This window comes from Drosophila rhopaloa, unplaced genomic scaffold (genome assembly GCF_018152115.1).
Source record: "Drosophila rhopaloa isolate 14029-0021.01 unplaced genomic scaffold, ASM1815211v1 contig_133, whole genome shotgun sequence".
Classification (NCBI taxonomy): domain Eukaryota; kingdom Metazoa; phylum Arthropoda; class Insecta; order Diptera; family Drosophilidae; genus Drosophila; species Drosophila rhopaloa.
In genome coordinates, this window is record NW_025335010.1 from 758690 (window position 1) to 782826 (window position 24137).

General features: G+C 38.3%; 1 protein-coding gene across 4 annotated transcripts in view; it reads right to left on the reverse strand.

The window, feature by feature from the left end:
• LOC108049303 (transcription-associated protein 1) overlaps positions 1 to 24137 on the reverse strand; it is a 466810-nt gene that overhangs the window by 236333 nt on the left and 206340 nt on the right. The window contains exon 11 of one of the 4 annotated variants that reach the window (XM_044456612.1): positions 7514 to 7570. The exons of 2 other annotated variants lie outside the window; for them this stretch is intronic. In XM_044456612.1, coding sequence (XP_044312547.1) covers positions 7529 to 7570 — 42 coding nt within the window. In that variant the 3' untranslated portion in view covers positions 7514 to 7528. Of the gene's footprint in view, positions 1 to 7513; positions 7571 to 12268; positions 12303 to 24137 lie in introns of those variants that run through there. One more of the 4 variants, XM_044456613.1, reaches the window with a different exon arrangement.

The following is a 24137-nucleotide window of genomic DNA, read 5'->3' on the forward strand; positions in this document are numbered from 1 at the left end:
TTTTCTATGGGTTTTATTTTTGGCTAATCAATCTGACCTACCGAATTTCATAAGGATCGGACGACTATATCCTATAACCGCCATATAACTGATTGATCGGAAATGCCATAGCTTTGGTGTTTGTGAAGTTGGGATTTTCTATGGGTTTTATTTTTGGCCAATCAATCCGACATACCAAATTTCATAAGGATCGGCCGACTATATCTTATAGCTGCCATATAACTGAACGATTAGAAATGTCATAACTTTGGTGTTTTTAAAGTTAGGAAGTTGGGACTTTTTATGAGTATTAAGAATGCATCATATGAATAATTTTGGAGAATATAATTTTTAGAATATTCTGCAAGGGTATATCAACTTCGGCTCCGCCCGAAGTTAGCTTTCCTTTCTTGTTTTCGGTGTTTATTTCACTCCGAATATCGGTACGAAATGGAATTTGTAAATTTATTTTTGAGTGTTCCTTCTCGATTATGTCAATTATTTTCTTCTTTAGTACTTCTATTCGATTTGTACTGGTCATATTAATATTGTTCATTTTATTTCGCTTTTTTATTCTTAGTTGACGGAAAAATCGACGTCGGGCTGTTTAGGATTTTTATATCCTAAACCAATAATTTTTTTGTTGACGGAAACTTCATCGTCGGCGTGCTCAGGATTTGTTGATCCCAAACTATTTAATTTTTTGTTGACGGAAATTTCATCGTCGGCGCGTTCAGGATTGGTTGATCCCAAACTTTTCTCGCTTCTTTCCACAAATATAGAATCTGTGTCCAATTAACAGGTCAGATTCCAATCCTTCTATTTCATAGAACAAATGTCTTGTTCCAAATATATTTATATAATGGTAATATTTAATAATTGAATACCCATGAACTGTAGATACTTTTTTGTAAATAGATAATTCATTTTTATTCTCAAAAATTCCCTTCTTTATATAGCAAGCCGTATCTCCCGTGTCTATTAAAACATTTAACTCTTTCTTAGTTTTTCTGTCCACTCTTTTTAGATAAGGCATTCCCCTGTAGGGGTCTGATCTAAAAAATGATCTTCATTGATATTATTTAATCTTGTTACCTTATTAGCAGGCTGATTAACTGTTCCTTCTAGTTCCCTTTTTTGAGCTTGAGTTTGCTCTTTGGTTTGATTTGGACGATAATAGTTTGTGCGATTATTGTTTTGATAATAATTATTATTATATCTACCTCGATTATTATTATTTTGACTGCCAATTATTTCTGGGCTTATTTTGATATTGGAGCGATAAATCTACATCCTTTGGCTCGACAGGTTGTTCTTTTTGATTAGTATTCTGATTATTATTTTGCCAAAAATTCTTATTCTGTGGCCAATTATTATTTTGATTATAATTCCAATTATTTCCGTTCCCTTTAGTATTAGTGTTTTGTTTAGAATTAAATCTTAAATTATTTCCCTGATTTTTATTTTCATTTTGAAAGCAAATTGAGCTCGGAAATTGTTTGACTCTAATTCCTGGACCTTTGCCAACGCATTGGGCAAGTCCGGTGGATTTTATGAGAAAAGGGTTTCTGCTATCGGACCATTTAATCCAGAGATAAAAATTCGTAGAGCATTGCTCCTTATCATATCATATTCGATTATGTGTCTTGTCTTGTCAAAAATGTTCAGTGACTCATGTATTGTATACCTCCCCGTTGTTAATAACAATTGTTGTTTAAATTGATTTAACGGTTTACGGGTCTCTTGTATTACATTTTCAAAACTACTTTCAGCTGAATGCTGTGTGTCTTGGTCTGAGTTTGACTGTACAGAAACGTCTATATCGCTGTTTGTAATATTATTTATTTGTATTCGTGATAATGCATCGGCTACAACATTTGTTGTTCCGGGTTTGTATATAATTTTTGGGGTGAAACTTTCAATGAAAGAATACCATCTTTTCATCTCTACGTTTGAATTTTTATCCGAAATTGTGAACGATAAGGATTCATGATCCGTTTGTATTTCTATGCCAATTACTCCATATAAATAATTCCGAAGATTTTTTAAAGCCCATACTATAGCTAACAATTCTTTTTTATTTGTGGCATATAGTTTTTCCGTTTTATTTAATGTTTTTGAAATAAACGTAATTGGTTTATTATCTTGAGTTAGTACTGCCCCGACAGCTACGTCTGATGCGTCTGTAGTTAAAACGAATTTCTTACTATAATATGGCTGAATTAATTCGACTTGTGCTATTAGATTCTCTTTTAGCTCGTTGAAAGCTTGTACAGCTGATTCGTCAAACTGTATTGAAACTTTAGTAGACATTCTTTTAGAAACCTTTCAATTTTCCCCTCCTAGATATTTGGTTAATGGTTTAGCAATTTTTGCATAGTTACGGACAAATTTTTTGTAATACCCTGTTAAACCTAGAAAACTTCGGAGTTCTCTAATATTACGTGGAATCGGATATTTTGTAATTATTATTACATTATGAGAAACAATGTACCCTAGAAATGTGGTTTCTAATTTAAAGAATTTAGATTTTTCGAGAGCAATTTTCATATTTGCTCTTTGTAAAATATTAATTATTTTAATTAAATCAGCATAGTGTTGTTCAATAGTGTTTGAAAAAAAATTTATATCGTCCATATAAACATGGCAAGTTTTTCCTACTTGATCTCTTAAGATATCATCCATAGCTTTTTGAAAAATTCTGGGTGCGTTTGTTAACCCGAAAGGCATTCGTAAAAATTCAAATTTTCCGTTATTTATAGAAAATGCTGTTTTTTCAATATCTGAATCTTTCATTAAAATTTGGTGGAATCCAGATTCCAAATCAATTGTTGAGAAGTATTTAGCCTTTCCTAAATTAGCTAATATTACAGACGGGTCTTGCATCGGGTATCTGTCCGGTATAGTGTTTTCGTTCAGTTTTTTGTAATCTATTACTAATCTATGTTTGAGACTGCCATCTTCATTTTGACCTTTTTTGGGTACCACTAACACTGGAGAATTATAAGGACTTCTACTAGGTCTTATAATATTTTCCTTAAGCATTCTATTGATTTCCGTATTAACGAAATCTGATACTGATAAGGCATAAGGATATTGTTTACTATAAATTGCCCTGTCATTTTCGGTGTTTATTTCACTCCGAATATCGGTACGAAATGGAATTTGTAAATTTATTTTTGAGTGTTCCTTCTCGATTATGTCAATTATTTTCTTCTTTAGTACTTCTATTCGATTTGTACTGGTCATATTAATATTGTTCATTTTATTTCGCTTTTTTATTCTTTAGTTGACGGAAAAATCGACGTCGGGCTGTTTAGGATTTTTATATCCTAAACCAATAATTTTTTTGTTGACGGAAACTTCATCGTCGGCGTGCTCAGGATTTGTTGATCCCAAACTATTTAATTTTTTGTTGACGGAAATTTCATCGTCGGCGCGTTCAGGATTGGTTGATCCCAAACTTTTCTCGCTTCTTTCCACAAATATAGAATCTGTGTCCAATTAACAGGTCAGATTCCAATCCTTCTATTTCATAGAACAAATGTCTTGTTCCAAATATATTTATATAATGGTAATATTTAATAATTGAATACCCATGAACTGTAGATACTTTTTTGTAAATAGATAATTCATTTTTATTCTCAAAAATTCCCTTCTTTATATAGCAAGCCGTAGCTCCCGTGTCTATTAAAACATTTAACTCTTTCTTAGTTTTTCTGTCCACTCTTTTTAGATAAGGCATTCCCCTGTAGGGGTCTGATCTAAAAAATGATCTTCATTGATATTATTTAATCTTGTTACCTTATTAGCAGGCTGATTAACTGTTCCTTCTAGTTCCCTTTTTTGAGCTTGAGTTTGCTCTTTGGTTTGATTTGGACGATAATAGTTTGTGCGATTATTGTTTTGATAATAATTATTATTATATCTACCTCGATTATTATTATTTTGACTGCCAATTATTTCTGGGCTTATTTTGATATTGGAGCGATAAATCTACATCCTTTGGCTCGACAGGTTGTTCTTTTTGATTAGTATTCTGATTATTATTTTGCCAAAAATTCTTATTCTGTGGCCAATTATTATTTTGATTATAATTCCAATTATTTCCGTTCCCTTTAGTATTAGTGTTTTGTTTAGAATTAAATCTTAAATTATTTCCCTGATTTTTATTTTCATTTTGAAAGCCATAGTATCTGTTTGCAAATTGAGCTCGGAAATTGTTTGACTCTAATTCCTGGACCTTTGCCAACGCATTGGGCAAGTCCGGTGGATTTTATGAGAAAAGGGTTTCTGCTATCGGACCATTTAATCCAGAGATAAAAATTCGTAGAGCATTGCTCCTTATTGTTTTGTTTGTTTCTTTGGTAATTACGTTATCATTTTCGTATGTCATTATAGTTTTGTTTATTAGTAAAGTCATTTTTTTATTAACTTCATTATAGTATTCAGTAACCTTCTCTAAGGATACTTAATTCGGACTCAAGAATATGGATTGGTCGTTTATCACTATATATAAAATCCAATCTAGATAAAATTCCTTGAAAATTTAGAACAGTGCCATGATTGGTAAGAGCGTCATGGGCTGATCCCATGATTTTATTTCGTAAAATTGTTAACGCGATAAAATACTGCTGACTCAGAATTTTATAAAGGCTCATTGCAGTTTCTGCAGCTTCTCTCCAACCTACGTATTGTGTTGGTTCCCCGGTGAACTTCGGTAATGATTTGATTACTTCAAGAGTGGTTTCACATTTTATATTTGGGTCAACTTCTTGAATTTTATAGTCCTCTACTATGTTTGCGTCTGTAACTAACTTTTCTTCCAAACCATCTATTTTATGGCTTACTTCGCTCAATTGAACATTAATTAATCTGTTAATTAATTCCACAGTTAGGTTACTGGCTGTGGCTAAACCACCTGCAGAAAAATTAGCTGAACTTCCAGTTGCCATTGTTAAATTTAATTCACCGAAACTATCTATTAAATTTTCCAGATTGTTCTTTTTTATTCTCACTGTTATTTCATAAAAAATTTGCTTGTCTTAAATTAATTTTCTTTTCAGCTCCTTATTTAAAATAAAATTATATTTATCCTCACGATACTGTCCGATGGGTTCTTCCTTCAATTTATGCGATGTTCTTCTTGTTGTCGATAGAGATTAAATTTTTTTTCCAGTGTTGGCGAGGGATTGCCCTACAGCCCTTCCTTCCTATCAATTTGTCTTTGGTTGGTTATTAGTTGTCTGATTATTGGCTTGTTGTTTTTGGTTAATTTTGTAGTTTTAGTTGTTTTAGCGGTTTTCGGATTTATTTTATTTTTATAGTGTTCTTGATGTTTGAGATTTAGATCTTCAGTCCACCAACTAATCAACTTAATGGATTATTTCATTTATTGATTTCCATTACACGATCACTGTTTGGTGTTGGATGTTTTAATTTTTCCAATAAAAATTTGAGTTCTTGGCTGCGCGAGTTCCGTTGTTAATTTAACTTTGTTTTTCATTAAATTTTTATTTTTTGAACTTTTTAATGACACCGCCCCACGTTGGGCGCCAATTAAATTTGATCGTATTGGTTGATAAAAAAAAAAATATAAATTTTATTTCTTAATTTCACTTTATTGGTGCAGACCTTAATTCACTAACTCTTTATTACATCAAGACACTTTCACTTATTATTATTTCTTATGACCGATCCCGGTTTCAATCCGAATAAGACTGACTCCTTAATTCTAAAATCTTCTCCAACGAACCTCGGCCAGAAGCTTTTCTTTTTTAAGCTTCTAGAACTTTGATTTTTGTTTAAAATAAAAGCTTATGCTGAAACTGTCGCATCTCGTTATGAAATTCAATTATGCTGACCGATGCAATTTTGATTAAAAATTGGAACGCAATACTTTTGTCTTTGAACGTGAGAGTTTGGCTTCGAACGGAAGCTGTTGTTTACTTTACTATAGGTTTATTTATCTTAGCAGAGCGGTCAAGCGCGGCCTTCGAAGTTAATGAAAAAGGCGAAGGCAGAATCATAAATAAAGGCAAAGGCAATGTAGCTGAGATTGAATTTAAAAATTTGTTTATTAATCCCATAAGTGGAACCGTTGTATAATTGAATTTAAAAATTTGTTTATTAGTTCCATAAGTCGAACCGTTTCACGGGTTGGATAACTTGCATACATTACATAAACAGGTTGGTTGTCGCAACTATTACTTGTAACTACTGAGACTACGGAGATAGTTTCAATCTAAAAACACTTTCCAGAAAACGTCCAGGTAGCACAAGACAATAAATTTATCATATAACTTCCATTTTCGAAAAAATGTTCAGCACCTCAGGAAATATTGCAACAAAAATATTTTCGACATTGGAAAGAAGAACTTCGTCCGAAATCTGGAAAGGTTATGTCAACTTATAACAGTGTACACAGGATTGGGACATTTGAAGCCAGTATCGTTAACGACATTTTAGGAGATTACTATTTAAGAGGGAATATACCATTTTTATTTTCAAAAAATCAAAAAAAAATGTTCAGCACCTCAGGAAATATTGCAACAAAAATATTTTCGACATTGGAAAGAAGAACTTCGTCCGAAATCTGGAAAGGTTATGTCAACTTATAACAGTGTACACAGGATTGGGACATTTGAAGCCAGTATCGTTAACGACATTTTAGGAGATTACTATTTAAGAGGGTATGTACCATTTTTATTTTCAAAAAATCAAAAAAAAATTTTTGCTTTATCTTAAAGAGCAACTTCTTGAAAACATTTCCCCAAATTTTTATAGAGATTTGAGCAGTAGATAAAAAGTTACAGCGCTCCTAGCCGCGCGCCTCGTCCCCGACCAAACCCAAACTTGAAACTTTAAACGCGAATATCTCGAAATGGTGTTTTTTGAAAAATGACTTTGCGGTGATATGGATTGGCAAAAAACTACTGAACTGATTTTCTTCAATTTTTTTTTTTTTGAATGTTCGTAATGAATTTTATGAGTACTTCGATCGATTTTTCATGTAAACAATTGTATTTCGCCGGAATATATACTTTTGTAAGAATTCTAGCGTTCAAAAACTTAATTTTATGCATAAAACGTTTCCGTATGCACAAAAAAAAAAATTTAAAACGATCGTTCAAGTACAGGATATATCTCTAAACTAATGAAATATTTTTATTTTGACGGTTTCAGTTGACCCGTTCGTCCTGGGTAATTATCACCGCAAGGCTCTTCCAAAAAAAGGTGTTTAAGGGAAACAGCCATTTTTTCACAAATTTTGGCACAAATATTGTCAACAATCTAAACTTTCAGAAAATATAATCATTCATTTAATAAAAAAAAAAGTTTCATACATAACAAACTTACCTATTTTTTTCGACAAAAAAGGTATATACACCTTAAGACAATCTAATGGCTGCTAAGAACCGAATACATCATGCAGCAGATTAGTTTTTCCTAGTATAGCCAGGGACTGAAACCGATTGGAATACCGGTTCCGATTCCGGTTTCGGTTCCTATAAAAATCTGTTAGCGGTTCCGGTTCCAATTTCGGTTCCTAAGAAAAATCGCAAACCGATTCCGGTTTCGGTTCCGCTTCCTAAAAAATATTACAAATCGGTTCCGGTTCCAGTATCGGTTCCATTTTTATACCCTTGCAGAGGGTATTATAATTTTGGTCAAATGTGTGCAACGCAGTGAAGGAGACATCTCCGACCCTATAAAGTATATATATTCTTGATCAGGATCACCTCCTGAGTTGATATAGCCATGTCCGTCTGTCCGTCTGTCTGTTTCTACGCGAACTAGTCTCTCAGTTTTAAAGATATCGAATTCAAACTTTGCACACACCCTTCTTTCCTTTGCACGCAGTATATAAGTCGGAACGGCTGGGATCGGCCGACTATATCCTATAGCTGCCATATAACTGATTGATCGGAAATTCCATAACTTTGGTGTTTGTAAAGTTAGGTAGTTGGGATTTTCTATGGGTTTTATATTTGGCCACTTAATCCGACCTACCAAATTTCATAAAGATCGGCCGACTATATCCTATAGCCGCCATATAACTGATTGATCGGAAATGCTATAACTTTGGTGTTTTTAAAGTTAGGAAGCTGGGATTTTTATGAGTGTTAAGAATGCATCATATAAATAATGTTGGAGAATATAATGTACAGAATATTCTGCAAGGGTATTTCAACTTCGGCTCCGATCGGCCGACTATATCCTATAGCCGCCATATAACTGATTGATCGGAAATGCTATAACTTTGGTGTTTTTAAAGTTAGGAAGCTGGGATTTTTATGAGTGTTAAGAAAGCATCATATAAATAATGTTGGAGAATATAATGTACAGAATATTCTGCAAGGGTATTTCAACTTCGGCTCCGATCGGCGACTATATCCTATAGCTGCCATACAACTGATTGATCGGAAATGCTATAACTTTGGTGTTTGTAAAGTTAGGAAGTTCGGATTTTCTATGAGTTTTATATTTGGCCAATCAATCCGACCTACCAAATTTCATAAGGATCGGCCGACTATATCCTGTAGCTGCCATATAACTGATTGATCGGAAATGCCATAACTTTGGTGTTTGTAAAGTTAGAAAGTTGGGATTTTCTATGGGTTTTATATTTGGCCACTTAATCCGACCTACCAAATTTCATAAGGATCGGCCGACTATATCCTATAGCCGCCATATAACTGATTGATCGGAAATGCTATAACTTTGGTGTTTTTAAAGTTAGGAAGTTGGGATTTTTATGAGTGTTAAGAATGCATCATATAAATAATGTTGGAGAATATAATGTACAGAATATTCTGCAAGGGTATTTCAACTTCGGCTCCGCCCGAAGTTAGCTTTCCTTTCTTGTTTTAATGTATAATCGTGTAGAAAAGTAATTGCGACAACATATGTATATATCATCATCAATTGCCCTATTGCGAGCACTGTTAGAACTGTACTATGATGAAATATTTTATGATTTAAAATCCGAGACTCATCCTCAAAAAAAGAATATCGGTTTCGGTTCCGGTTTCGGTTCCACAGTATGCCAAATAATCGGTTCCGGTTCCTGTTCCGGTTCCATCGAAAATTAAAATTTCGGTTTCGTTCCGATTCCGGTTCCGTAAAAAGGAAACGGTTACGGTTCCGGTTTCGGTACCGGTACCGGTTCTCTTCAGTCCCTGAGTATAGCTCATCTTCTTATAGAAAAATGGTTATGGTCGCGAAATAAATCAATAACTCACCACTATGTGCTGAAACCCAATAGTAGCACAATAGATCTACGAGTCGTATTTGACTCTTCTTGCAAAACATTAAGCAATAAATTATTAAATTAATACTGCAAGCTGGACCCATGGGACAGAGCGAACTAATGGCAATTTTACTTCGCACGTACCTATTCAGCAGATTAGGTGCAGGGATGGACGTTTCAACTCGGCTCTCTGCAGACTGCCACTAAATAACTTAGGCATTGAAAAAATGTATTGTTAAACCCAGAAGATCAGTTTCATTAATTGATCATTTGGAGAAAGAGGCCTTCAGAACATATAAAATATTAACGACTAAAATTATCACACCTGCTCCTGGACCTTCAATCAACGAAGAACATCATTACCAATCGGATAATTAATTCTAAAAAATGATTTTTAGGAGCAAATAGCGTTCCAGAAGCAATTCAATTCATAAGTTTAAGCATCGGAAGTAGTGTTCAAACAGCGAGTAAATCTTGCAAGGAATTGCTGAGAAAGACACTGTAAACGATGTTAAATTAGACGAAACCTTTAAGACTTATAGTGTAAAAAACACTTGCTCTCAGGAATTACATAGCCTACATTATGCCTCTGAACGAGCATACGGCACATCAACAACAAAAACAACCGCGTTTCAGTTCAATTACTCTGCTCAAATTCCCCAGTAGCTCCGAAGGCACTGCATACCTTACCCCGCAGAACGTACCTATAGAATTCGAAAGGAATCCTAATACTGTTGCAGAATATTTCTGGAGTGATTCCACAGTGGTACTGTCCTGGATTAATTTAACTGCATCAACCTTCCACACTTTTATTGCAAATCGAATAGTCAAAGTGTCGTCAGATATCTTTGGCCAACAATGCTGCGGGTGGTCCCAGAGAAATCAGAAAATTAGTATGGAAAAATCTCATCTCATACCCAGAAACCTGAAACGGCGAAAAAAACATGTAAGTTTGCCGATTGCGAAAAACACCTTTGAAAGGACACACATATATAACAATATACAAAAAGGAACATGACGTTAACGATAACGCTTACTGCTTCGAGGAAAAAAGCCAAAAAAAAAAACAAAACAAATAAAAAACCATCGTGCGTCTTCACAGTAAACGGTCGTGTTTTTGTTTTGCGCTCCGAATTTTCATTTTTCTTATTGAAACCATCGGGGTTTACTTAAATATTTTTAACGTTTCTACACCTTTAAGTGTCTTCTAACAACTTTCCGTTCGCTTCGCGAGTGCATAGTGATTAACTTGTGTTTAGAAAATATAAAGTTTTTATCATAATTTAATTCGGTGCTGGTTTGTTGTTATTGTTTTCTATAGCCCCCCTTTTCAGTCTTTCTCTTCGTCGTTGAGCGCTGTTGGAACGGCACGCACTCCAACGGTAATATCTCTCAGAGGTGTTTTATACCGGAGTTAATCGGTTAATAATCCCGCTCTCTCTCTCTTTTCGTTTCTATCTCGTTTCGTGGTGCCTAACATCAAAGTTAATCGGTGTCGCTCTCCTTGCTCTCTCATTAAAAAGTTCTTAAGCGCTTTCGAATTTTTTGTCCGCTATAGTGCACAGTGGTCCGTGGTCAGTGATAATGGCATTCTGTTCATTGAAAAATTGCAAGAAAGTTATCTCGCTGGACAGCAAAGTATTCCCTGCCATACAGGTGATAAAATTTAACACGCAAAGTGTCTTGGCTATTCTGGCCTGGCCTGCCATCGATAAGAGGAGTGGCCTACGCTACTACTGCGATGAATGCATCGTATATGAGAACCAGGCAATATCTATTAGGGGGCTCACAAAAAGCAGTGTTAAGGAATTAATCCGGAACTGCCGTAAAAATACGGACCTGCTCGTGGCGCTTGAATCGCAGCTCACTAGTCACATGCTAGCTGAGCCCGATTCCCCAAAAGGCAAAAAAGTCGCGGTCGGTGGGCATTCTATGGCAGGTGCCGTGCAACCTGCTGCCCGCGATTCAATTCCAGCTCAGCTGCCAATCTTAGGCGCCACTCAAATTGTACTAAGATCGGGGGCAAAAAGTGATTCGGTACCCGAAGTTGCTGGAACCGATGTGGCGCCGATAGGTACTTCCGCTCTGTCCGATCAAAATAAAGTAGTGGCCCCATCACCTCATGTAGACTTAACGACCGGATTACCGGCCGATACTAGTAGTACAGATACAAATTCTGTAGTACCAAAAAAGGGTGCCTCTTTGCTATCAGAATACAAGAGGCTTACTTAGTAAGCTGACTAAATTGTATTCGGATAGTTTTTCATTCCCATATAATATTATGGTATGTACAGACCCCTGGTTAAGGCCAGATATTCTTAGCTCCGAAATTCTCCCGGGTAAGAACACAATTTATATCCTTGATCGTCAGTCCAGACGGGGAGGTGGAGTCCTGATTGCTGTCGACTTCACCTTTTCGTCTGAATTACTGACTTTCGAAGAATTTTATGACATCGAATTCCTAGGTATAAAATTATCGTTTCCCGGTAGTTTTGTAAATATATCCCACCATCATCTGAGTTCCCTATTTCCGCAAATCACCTTTCCGTTATTCAGTCCATTTCCAAAAAACTGTCATATCGAGATCAGTTAATAGTATTGGGTGATTTTAATATACCTTCTTCCGTTAGCGCAGCATGACTTTATTGACGGCTTGCTTGACATTGCGCTATCCCAAGTGAACCATGTTAAGAACTCCTTGGGACGTTTACTGGACTTGTGTTTTGTTTCAAATTCAGAAGGCGTTTGCCTATCAAGTACATCACCACTTACACAACCGGAAGATCCTTATCATCCAACTCTAGAGCTGACTGTAGACGCAAGAACAGAGCTGAATAAAAAATCTGAAAAGTCGGTTAAACGAATCCGCTGCTTTCGCAAGGCAAACTTTCATCTTTTAAATACTTTTATATCCGGCTTTGACTGGTCCGAATTTTATTCATGCACTAACGTGGCTGAGGTCGTTAATATCTTTTATAATGCATTGAATTCCTTCTTTTATCTGTGTGTTCCGTTATACTATCCGTCAATTTCAAATAAACCTCCGTGGTTTAATAAGGAGTTGTCACACCTAAAAAAATATTAAGTCCAGACTTTTTAATAAATTTAAAATGTGCGGTTCACAATCTGTCTTCTCTCGGTACCAAAGGGCTCGGTCAAGTTTTATCGTGCTTAACGCCCGGTGTTATAAAAGCTATTTGACTCGTTGTACGGTCAAATTTTCACAAGATCCAAAACAGTTTTATAATTTTGTTAACACTAAGCGTAAATCAACCTGTTACCCTGCACCGCTCTCATTCGAAAACTATACGGCAAATTCTGATCAGGCAATTGCCGATCTATTTACCCAGTTTTTCCAGACAACATATTCTGTTTCATCCCGTCCAAATCCGACTTATTCAAATGCCATACCCAAGTCGAACTTGATTTTTTGTCCGAGGTTAAGCGAAAGCTCCCTTCTTTTGGATCTTCATAAAGTTAAGCCTGTCTATTCACCGGGTCCGGACGGAGTTCCAGGCTGCGTGCTGAGGTACTGTGCTGAAACTCTGTGTAGACCTCTGTACAAATTGTTTACCTTGTCTTTAAAAACATCTCATTTCCCACTTATTTGGAAGGAGTCATTTGTCATTCCCCTCATAAGAAAGGAAATAAAAGCAATAAAAGTAATTACAGAGGCATATCCAAATTATCCGCCATCCCAAAGCTTTTCGAAAACACTATTACACCCCATTTGCAACATCTTTGTAGATCGATTATTTTTCAATGTCAACATGGATTTATGAGGCGAAGATCTACGACGACAAACCTCTTGGAGCTAACGTCTTTTGTAATAAATGGCTTTAGAAAGAACATGCAGACTGACGTAGCTTATACCGATTTTAGTAAAGCGTTTGATTCAGTAAATCACTCGCTTCTTGTATTAAAGCTAGACTTATTAGGGTTTCCATGTGATCTTCTAACATGGATCTCAAGTTATCTGAGTGGTAGGACTCAACGAGTCCTCTTTATCCTCTCTGATTTGATCCGAGTTACTTTAGGCGTCCAACAAGGAAGCCACCTTGGCCCACTTCTTTTTACTTTATTTATAAACGAACTCCCTCTAGTCTTGCCAAAGTCGCGTGTCCTTATGTACGCAGATGACGCTAAGTTATGCCTGCAATATAACGAAATTTCTAGCAGTTCAGACTTACAATCTGACCTAAATGCTTTTCAAACATGGTGTTGTGAAAATCTTTTGGATTTAAATAGCGTTAAGTGCAAAGTAATGACATTTTTTCGGGTGAACCCACAATATGCAACGTATACGCTGGGTGGTTGCGCGTTGTCTAGAATTACGCATGTTGATGACCTTGGCGTCCTCCTTGACCCTAAACTTAAGTTTTGTGACCATATTACTTCTATGGTGAATAAAGCCAGGGGAGTACTTGGATTTATTAAAAGGTGGTCAAAGGAATTCGATGATCCCTATGTTACAAAGACTCTCTTCATTTCACTAGTCCGTCCAATCCTGGAGTACTGTTCTGCAGTTTGGAGTCCTCAGTATGGTGTACATATAGACCGGATAGAGTCTGTGCAACAGAACTTTTTATTATTTGCTCTACGGGGCCTTAACTGGAATGCAAGCCTTATTTTACCATCCTACTCTAGTAGACTTCTCCTAATTAATCCACCATCCTTAGTAAACCGTAGAACGATGCTTGGCACAACTTTTATCTATAAACTTATTCACGGGGATGTGGAGAGCCCCGAGCAACTGGGTCGCATAAGCTTCTCCGTGCCTAATAGAATTACCAGGAACTATGTTCCACTTACATTAAATATTTGTAGATCTAACTTTGATATGCATAAACTGTTTAGAGTACTGTGTAACGACTATAATAGACTATACCATATTATTTGTACTACCGACTCTTTGCCAAGCCTAAAAGCATTTTATCTTACTTAGCACAAAATTAGTATTAGTATTAGTCTCGTACGTATTTCTAACTTAGTATGTCCGCTTCTATATTGTCCTTTTTCACTTCTCGCGATCTAGTTTTTACGCCTATTGGGTAATAGGGCTCCGCGCGTAACAAGCACTGCTTGGTGTTGTAAGGGCCACTTGTTTACGCTGATCATAGTGCATCAACGTACGGAAAAAAAATACATACAACGTCATATTTTGCTGTTTCTCCACAAAGGCAGTACATTAGTTAGCGACTTGGTGCCTGTTTGAGAACTTTGCGGTTTTATTTAAATTTTCTTGTTTCCAGTTTTTAGGCGAGAGCCGGGGAACCAATAAAGCATTTATTCGCTTTTGCGAATACGCCCCGTTTCTCGCCCCTTAGCTAAACATAGGTTCTAAGAAAAGTAAAATGAAATTAAAAAGTCTGTGTTAAATCGAATCTGATCCTCACCGCACTCCCTTTCGGAGTCGATATTTCGTTCAGTAAATTGCTATTACAAATCAAAGCTCGCGTTTCTTTTTTGGTTAATACAAAACAGTATTACATTTTTATTTTGACCCCGACGTGATCAATTGTAATAGCGTTAGCGATTTGACCCCAATTTTATTGGTATAAACAACCACTTGTTCGAGTCGGTACGGCAAAAAATTTATTCGGAAACCGTCTGCGTTGGAAGTGTGTGCCGATCCCTTTGTTGCTGCTTCTGCTTGGAGATGGATTTAAAGGAAGTTTCAAACCCCGAACTGGGCAACAAGCTATAGAGTGCTTAAAATTGAAAGTTAATCTGTGGCGTTTGTTATTCGTGTTGGGCCCATCTTTCAACTTTTTGCATTCGGGAACAAATCGGTATATAGTGAGCATTCTAACCAAGAAAATACAAAATTGCATGTACTAACAATTATAATTATTATAATATTATACATCGAATTATACGCTTTGGACATTACGGGTTTATATACAGCTAGGATTTTCAAAAAATCGATTTTTTTGTTGCATTTTCTTAATATTTATATATATCTGAGTATACACACACAAAATTTCAAGTCGATCCGACGAATATTTTCGAATTTATAGACACATTAGTGAATGTGCGCCGCGGCATCTCGCAGTAGGGGACCGATCGATAAAATGACAGTTTGAAATTGTGATTCAGTTAAAAATATGCATCTGGGCCACATTTGATCATTACTGCTCAACAGACAAGAATCCAAACATGAAAAGTGCCGGACCGGAACAAAATCATGGTGCTCTTGGCAGCGGCCGCAGCTGCAAATGAGTTATCTACGTATGAGCATGATTATTAACCACTTCCAGAAGATGTTGCTATACGTCCAATCTATGAACATCTTAGCAGTGAAGAATTATTGGAAAGATGTGTGGGTGGATTTACTCAAAATAACAACGAGTGCTACAATCAACTGATATGAAAGATCTCTCCAAAAGTACTTCTGGTTTAATAACGGTGGAAATGAAGGCGCAGCATCACTTCTATATTATATGAAGGCAATCGGGGTCTCAGCTGGGCCCAATGCGCATTCGTATGCCGACAGAGAAGATGGACAGCGCAAAAGGATCTCTGACTTGAGAGCGCATGAGGGCACGCGGGAGGGAATAATGGCTCGCTGACAGCAACAAATTGAATTATTAGAAGCTGCTACTGCTGCAGATGGATTATTATACGGCCCTAGAATAGATGACTAAGTGTAAGTTGAAAAAAAAGAGACAGGAAAGCTAGCTGCGGGCGGAGCCGAAGTTGATATACCCTTGCAGAATACTCTGTAAATTATATTCTTCAAAATTATTCATATGAAACATTCTTAATACTCATAAAAATCCCAACTTCCTAACTTTACAAACACCAAAGTTATGGCATTTCCGATCGTTCAGTTATATGGCAGCTATAGGATATAGTCGCCCGATTCTCATAAAATTCGGTAAGTCAGATTGATTGGCCAAAACTTAACTTCCTAACCTTACAAACACCAATGTTATGGTATTTCCGATCGTTCATTTGTATAATATAGTCGGCCGATCGTTATGAAATTTGGTAGGTCGGATTGATTGGCCAAAAAAAAAACCTACACAAAATCTCAACTTCCTAACTTTACAAACACCAAAGTTATGGCATTTCCGATCAATCAGTTGTATGGCAGTTATTGGATATAGTCGGCCGATCCCGGCCGTTCCGACTTATATACTGCGTGCAAAGGAAAGAAGGGTGTGTGCAAAGTTTCAATTCGATATCTTTAAAACTGAGAGACTAGTTTGCGTAGAAACAGACAGAAGGACAGACGGACAGACAGACGGACAGACGGACATGCTTATATCAACTCAGGAGGCGATCCTGATCAAGAATATATATACTTTATAGGGTCGGAGATGTCTCCTTCACTGCGTTGCACACTTTTGACCAAAATTATAAACCCTCTGCAAAAGTATAAAAATCATTATTTTTGATATCTCGATATATTTTTTATACCCTTGCAGAGGGTGTTATAATTTTGGTCAAAAGTGTGCAACGCAGTGAAGGAGACTTCTCCGACCCTATAAAGTATATATATTCTTGATCAGGATCACCTCCTGAGTTTATATAGCCATGTCCGTCTGTCCGTCGGTCTGTTTCTACGCGAACTAGTCTCTCAGTTTTAAAGATATCGAATTGAAACTTTGCACACACCCTTCTTTCCTTTGCTCGCAGTATATAAGTTATTTTAGTTTGGTATTTGGTATTTAATTAATCCCTATTTCTCCTAAACCTGTTAAGGCAGAGGATAATAAAGACACGGTGCGATATTAAGTTTATTATTTATTACTCCTAAACCTGTTAAGGTAGAGGATAAACAATACTTGATTTACAAAACACAGCTAAGGCTGCGGAGTACAAATTTAGACTAACTTAAGGTCCCGGTCCGGCCGCGGCTCGAGGCTTTTGCCTGGTCGCAGCGCTGCCGCTAAAGTATCCGGCCGGTGGCGATCATCCCCTGAGTAAGTGTTCCCAGCGCCAGAAATAAAGCGCCAGGTCAGCAGCAGATATCCGGCCGGTGGCGATCACTCGCTCCGCGAGTGCTCTGACCGGGCTCCGGGCAACTGCCCTCGGAGTGCGGAGTCGGCGGTTTCCTTACTGCGCGTGTTGGCCACCGGATATGGCCTGCAACTCGACAATTTGTCTTTGTGGGAACTGGGTGTGTTAACTTCTCCCTCTTTTAAGTGGTCGCCGTCCCGGTGACCTGCTGCTTCTACGTTACCATTAGCCCCTGATTTGACGGGGCTCCTGGTCTTCAGATGGTGGTAGCCGAGCCAAACAGTGGAACACAGTAGGAAGGAGGCGAGTAGGGTGATGGAGTAGCTGAGGAGGGAGCCCAAGGAAAGCTCTTCTCTAAGGGTCCCGATGTGGTGAAGGTTTCTCAGGCTCAGCTCGTGGAGAAATGGGAGACTTAGCCGGTTTTGGTGTGCCGTGACGTTGACAACTGCCATGGCCGATACGGCGGGTTTTTTCATCGAGTTTATGAACCAAGTTCCGTTGAGACTTATTCTGTCGGAATAGGTTACCAGGTAGGTCCCAGATATTTTTTGGTCCCGTCCTTGGTCGTCGGTTATGGTCATGTTGGCCTCGTTCACTATGAGGGTGCCGTGATCTACTACCGTAACTGGATCCAGATGCCCTGGAAGCGTGGAGCAGTGCGCAGTGGCTCCGGAAACTAGTTGCTGGGCACAAGTACCATTTTGCAGCTCCCTGCAGAAGGTGGCGCCAACCGTCGTCTTGCAGTATCCGATGTTGAGATTTCGCCCTGGGCACTCAGCGACTAGGTTTCCTTTTTCAAAGTCCAGTATTTTTTTGTTGTGCTGGACCGGGTAGACCGTTATCTTTTTACATACGAACTTAGATGGAGGATATCGAAATTTTGAAAAACACTTATACTAGATACTTCTAATATTTCTATTAAACTAATGTTAATAGGCTGCTTGTCCCTAAATTCGCCAATGTCGGAGCTATCTAGAATTGCCGGACTTACAATATTTAATTTTACTAGGGTTAAGCCCATTAGGATATTTTCCAGATCTGTGATAACGATTCTATTTTTTGCCAAAATGATTTCCAAGAGGTGTGTTTCTTTATTGGTTTCAAACTTTTGAATTTGATTCATTGCGCTCGCGAGTTCGTTCAAACGTTCCTGAAATTTAATATTTAATTCAGTTTGCCCCTCGTCTGCGTTCATTAGTTGCTCTTGATTAAATTTTATCTGTTCCCAATCATTGAAGTCGGGAGTGCCTGCAATGACCTTTAAAGCTGTCCCAATTAAGTTTATACTTCTAGCGGATCTATGATGGATTTTTAGGGTAGCTACCAACTTGCGAATGTGCTTAAGGTCTGTTGTTATAACCGGTATTCTATGGTCGTCAGTAAAAGTCCTCGTCAATGTTTCAGTCTGGTCGGCGTAGTCTTCGTAGGTCGTCATGTTCGTTGCGTGCTGTAAGTATCCGTAAGATTCCCAAACTACTATGCTACCGTCCTCTATTGGAATATAGTCTGCGTTCGTATAGTCGTTCAGTTTTACTGTCGCGTCCGTCCTAACAGCCGTTAGTGCCAAAAGTAAAATGCACCTTCCTAACCTAGAGAAATATAAAGTTGTAAAAAAGGAATATAAGAATAAAAAGAATACAAAATATAAAAAGTATAAAAATGGGTCGGGAATCTAGCGAAGATGATTAGCGCAGATTGTCCTTGTGGACCACCCTCCCACTAATTAGGACCGTTGTCCCCAGGTCTGCTTCAATAACTTCTTCCGAACATAGCGGTGAGAGTTTATTTCCCAGGCGTTTGTTTGCTTTAAGAAAAACTCTTTCACCGACCTGATAGTCCTTATAAGTCCTACCCTTGTTTACGTGGTCAAGGCTCCTTTCTTGGGCCTGTTGAATTTTCCTACTAATTCCTCTCTCGAATTCTGTGGACTTTGAGTGAACTATTTCCATTGGTTTCCTATCGGTTACTGAGTGAATTGAATTGTTATATTTGTAAGCTGCCAAAGGATTAATTCGACAGTGTCGTTTAGTTTGTTTTCCAGTTTCAGGCATCTGGCTATTTCTGCCAGAGTACTATGAAACCTCTCCACTTGCCCATTTGAGGTGCTATGCAGGGGTGGAGCGTTGGAAATGGTGATATTGAAGTGGTTAAGCAAAATTGATTTAATGGTTTCAGAGTTTAGTGATCTTTCATTATCGCAATAGATTGTTTTTGTTTTCGGAAAAAATTTATTACATGTAGTAAGGGGGCTTTAATGTCCACAATAGCCCTCGATGCGATGGCTTGCACTGTGGCGAATTTCGAGAATTTATCTACGCAAGTGAGGAAAAGTTTTCCGTCTGTTGAGAAGATATCGATGTGTAGGATTTCTCCCACGGAAAAAGGAATAGGTGTTTCCGCTATCGCCTGCTTAGATGGATGGCGTTTGTATTTTCCCATAGAGCAGGTTCTGCAGTTTGATGTGATTTCCGTTGCTAGCCGAAGCATTTTTGGGAAAAAGTAATCTCTAAGGATTTGCTTCACATTTTCCTGTGCAGCTCGGTGAGCCCTGTTGTGTTCTGTTATGACGATCTCCCTCTGTTCGGTTGTGTCCGTTATGTCCTGAACAAAGCTCTTCGCGTACTTGAAGGAAGTGCTAGGGAACGACTCGACCAGCTGATGTTGAATAAATGCCAAAGTTGGTAGGGAGCAGTGAATTGCGTTTACTACCTCAGCGTTTACGACATCTTGTAGTGCATTTAGAAGGTTTTCCCGATTAGGTGTTCTAATTGTATGCCTAACTTTACTCTTAAACAAGATAAATGTGTCTACCGAGAAGCTGTTTCCGTCCTCAATTATTATTTGATTTCGGAAACAGTTTACTGGGTTGTCAGTTGTATCAATCGTGTACGTAAGCGACTGTTCGCTGTGTATTGTGGCTGCATCTGATTCCTGTCCGTCTTCTAAGGCGTTTATGTTCTGGCGGGATAATGCGTCCGCCACAAGGTTTTCCTTGCCTGGCTTATAAACTAGTTTTGCGCCATGATCATCAATAATCCCCTTCCAACGTTTTAGCTTCGCGTTGGGATTTTTGTCCGAGACAGCAAAGGTTAGTGGCTGGTGATCGGTAAAAATCTGTAAGCCTTTTACTCCGTAAAGGTAATTCCGGAGGTTTTTTAGTGACCAAACAATGGCGAGGAGTTCTCGTTCATTGGTCGCATAATTTTTTTTCGCAGTCACGTAGGGCACGTGAAATCATTGTGATTGGGCGGCCATCTTGGGATAGCACCGCCCCCAAACCAAAGCCCGATGCATCCGTTGTTAAATCGAATGGTTTCTTAAAATCTGGATACGAGAGCAGAACATCTTCTGACGCCAAGATTTCCCTTAGTCTGTCAAAAGTTTCTCTCTGTTCTTTGGTGAAATCTATGTCAATTTTCCTTGACTGGTATTTGCTGGCTTTCCCATTTTCTCCCTTTAGGATGTTTGTCAGGGGTCTTGCGATTGTCGCGAAGTTTTTGATAAAGCACCTGTAGTAGCTTGCTAACCCCAGGAAGGATCTGAGGTCGAAAAGTGTTTTTGGTTGGGGAAATTCCTTTATGGCTTTTACCTTTTCAGGTGAAGTTCTAAGCCCCCCTTGTGACACAATGAACCCCAAGTACTCAACGCTCTTTTTAAAGAACTTTGATTTTTCCTGGGATACTCTCATGCCTGCTTCCAGGAGTTTGGTTAGTACCCAATCCACGTCTTTAACGTGGTCCTCTTTTGTCTTAGAAAATATTATGACGTCATCTACGTACACGTAGCATAACTTAGGAGATTCCTTCTCTAAGCACGTCGTCGATGGCCCTTTGAAATATGCTTGGGGCGTTTTTGAGTCCGAATGGCAATCTACAGAATTCGTACTTGCCGTTGTTTATAGAGAAGGCAGTCTTTTCCCTGTCCTTCTCCGCCAGCTCTATCTGGTGAAAACCTGATTTGAGGTCGAGTGTCGTAAAGAATTGTGACTCGCCCATGTTCGACAGTATTGTCGAAATTGTAGGGATAGGGTATCTATCATCTACGGTTCTTTCATTCAACTTCCTAAAGTCGATAACCAATCGCTTCTTCTTAACGCCATTTTGGTCTGTGCCTTTTTGTCTACAACCCAGGTAGGGTTGTTATATGGGGACTTGGGTGGCCTTATTACGCGGTCCGCAAGAAGTTGTTTAACCTCTGCATTGACGAATTCGGTTACACCCATGGGATGCGGGTACGACTTGGAGTACACCGGCTCCCCGTCAGTTTTAATCGTGGCGATCGTGTTTATATTAAACGGCAATGCTTCGTCTGGGTCGGCGAAGGCCCTATGATTTTTACAATCATTTTGTCAAAGGTGGCTTTAATTGCCAGGGGAACATCCTCATCATCGATTTTTATAAAGTTAACGTTTTCTGCTTTAGTAAACTGGATCTTTTCAGTTCCATTGTTTGTAAGCAGGATATTCCCAGTAAAATCGAGTTTCGCATTCACTTGTTTAAGCAAGTCGAGCCCGATAATACCGTCAAAGTCTTTAAGGTTATTTAATATAAAAAGGGTGTTTTTACGTTAAAAACTGAAACTAGACATTTTTTGTCTATTTTGGTGAAGCCATGTATTGATTTCACTGTGAAAGGTTTCTCCGCCGCCACGATGCCTTTTAGCCCCGGGAGTGGAGTGATATAATTTTTGGAAGTGCCTGTATCTAGTAGTAATTTTATTTCACTTCCTGCTACCTTACGCGTAATGTAGGGGAGCAGGGACTTTACCCTAAACAATTACAGGAGTCCTCTGCGTCTAACTCGTCTTCCATCTCAGTAGCGCAGGCCTGGGCAATGGAGTCATAATCTTCGTCGTCGGGTTTTTCCTCTGGCATGATTTGTTGAAACCGTGCCGACCGCCCTTTTTGCCATGTTGTGGGCTGCCTAAATCTGGAGGAGGTATCAACCTCCATTGGCTCTGGTGTTGGCTGGCCCTGATTATTCCCTGTGCTATTATATGGCTTCTGACGGAAAGAACCATTTTGGTTGTTGGCTCCTTTCTGGGTCCTAACGAAGTGGGGGTTTTTTTTATTGCCCCTTGATTTTGGTTCTGCTCATAATTTTTCCAACCTGCTTGTCGCTGGTTGCTCGGCTTAAATGATTTTTCTTTACTGTGCCGGGCGAAGGTAGCCGCAAATATGCTCCTTTCGTTACTTGATTCAGCCTCTTGCGCTAACGCCAATGCTGATGGCAAGTCCCGTGGCTGTGCCGGAAAAACGGCTATTTTCAGTGATTTTTTTAACCCAGATATGAACGCATGCAAAGCGTCTTCTCTGTGTTGTTCATTTAGGACGGCCGCTGCGGCTGCGTCGTGTGTCATGATAGTTTTGTTAGTTAGAAGCGTTAGCTTCCGTTCTATTTCATCGTAATACTTGAGCAGAGGTAGTTCCCCCTGCCTCGACAAGCTTAATTCTTGTTCAATTACGTGTGTCGGAGTTTTGTCCGCATACGTGAAGTCTAGGCGTGCCAGTATGGCATGAAAATTGAATACCGTGTTGAAAGAGGATAGCGCAGCAGCCGCTGGTCCCCTTACTTTGTTTTTCAGTATTCCGACAGCCTGATAATGTCGGCTGCTGCCTTCATAGCCCTCAAATACTTTGTAGGCTGCGGTGGCAGCTTGTCTCCAGCAAACATAATTTTCTTGTTTACCGTCGAATTCTGGGACTGACTTGACCATGTCAAGAGGTTCGTCACAACGTACTCTTTGTGGTTCTAATTTAATTTCTTCGAATGTTTGGATTCGTGGAACATTATCCTTAACTTTTAATGAGTTTAACTCCCCTACAATTGCGGCTAATTTTTCATCAAATAGCTGCTGTTGTTTTTGGAGTGCGCCAGCTATGGCGGCCTCCATATTTGCAATCTGTTCTGCTTGCATATCTTGTGCTTCTTGCTGGGTTTCTGGGTTTGTGACGTTGAGAACGCTGTCTCGAATGAATACTGCCCTACTGCTAGATGGGTAATCTGCCTCGGAATGTTGGTAATTTTTATTTTTTACGTTTGTATTTAAGAGTTTCCTATATTCCTCGAGAACCTCCTCGTCTGATGAAATCCCCTCGTTAACCCTATACATAGATCCGTATTTCGAAATATTTCAACGATATTTCAACGTATTTTCCACAACGACAGTAGAAGAGAGAAAAAAAAATTCAAATAAAAATGTGTAGCACCAGTTTCTATGGGTGCGACGAAATCCGATCAAGAGCTTTCCTGAATATTTTGTAGATGAGTTTTAATGTTTTCTCACTCCGACAATTAGATGTGGGAATGGTAATTTTAAAAAATTTTTTTTTTTAAATATCTTGAAAAATTTGTTTTAATTAATAATTCATTTTATTAATTGAAATAAAAATTTAATACACGGGGAATACTAATGCTCCCACCGTTAATAGATTTTATTATAATTTTAATATTTTAATATTTCCAGAAAAACACTCCTTGTTTCACTTGGCAATTAATAATTAATTTGTTCAAAAATAACAAAAATTTTGTGTGGGGAAAATAATAATGTGTGCCCACTGTACCGGCAATTTTACTTCTCCGAATACTTTATTATTTATTTATTAATTAAAAATAAAAAAATTTGTGTGGGGAAAATAATAATGTGCCCACTGTACCGGCAATTTTAGCTCTCCGAATACTTTATTTATTGGCGAGTGAAAAAAAAGACAAGAAGCCTACTCACATTTCTTATGGTTACTCCGCCGTCGAGAGTTTTTTTATTTGTTGGTTCTGCACGCGCTGCCTTCTCTGCCGCCTTTTCTGCTGCAGTCGTCTCTGCCGTCGCTGCAGTTGTCTCTGCCGGCGCTGCAGTTGTCTCTGTCGCCGCTGTTGTCTCTGCCGCCGTTGCAGTCGTCTCTGTCGCCGCTACAGTTGTCGTTGTTGTTGCTGCTGTCGTT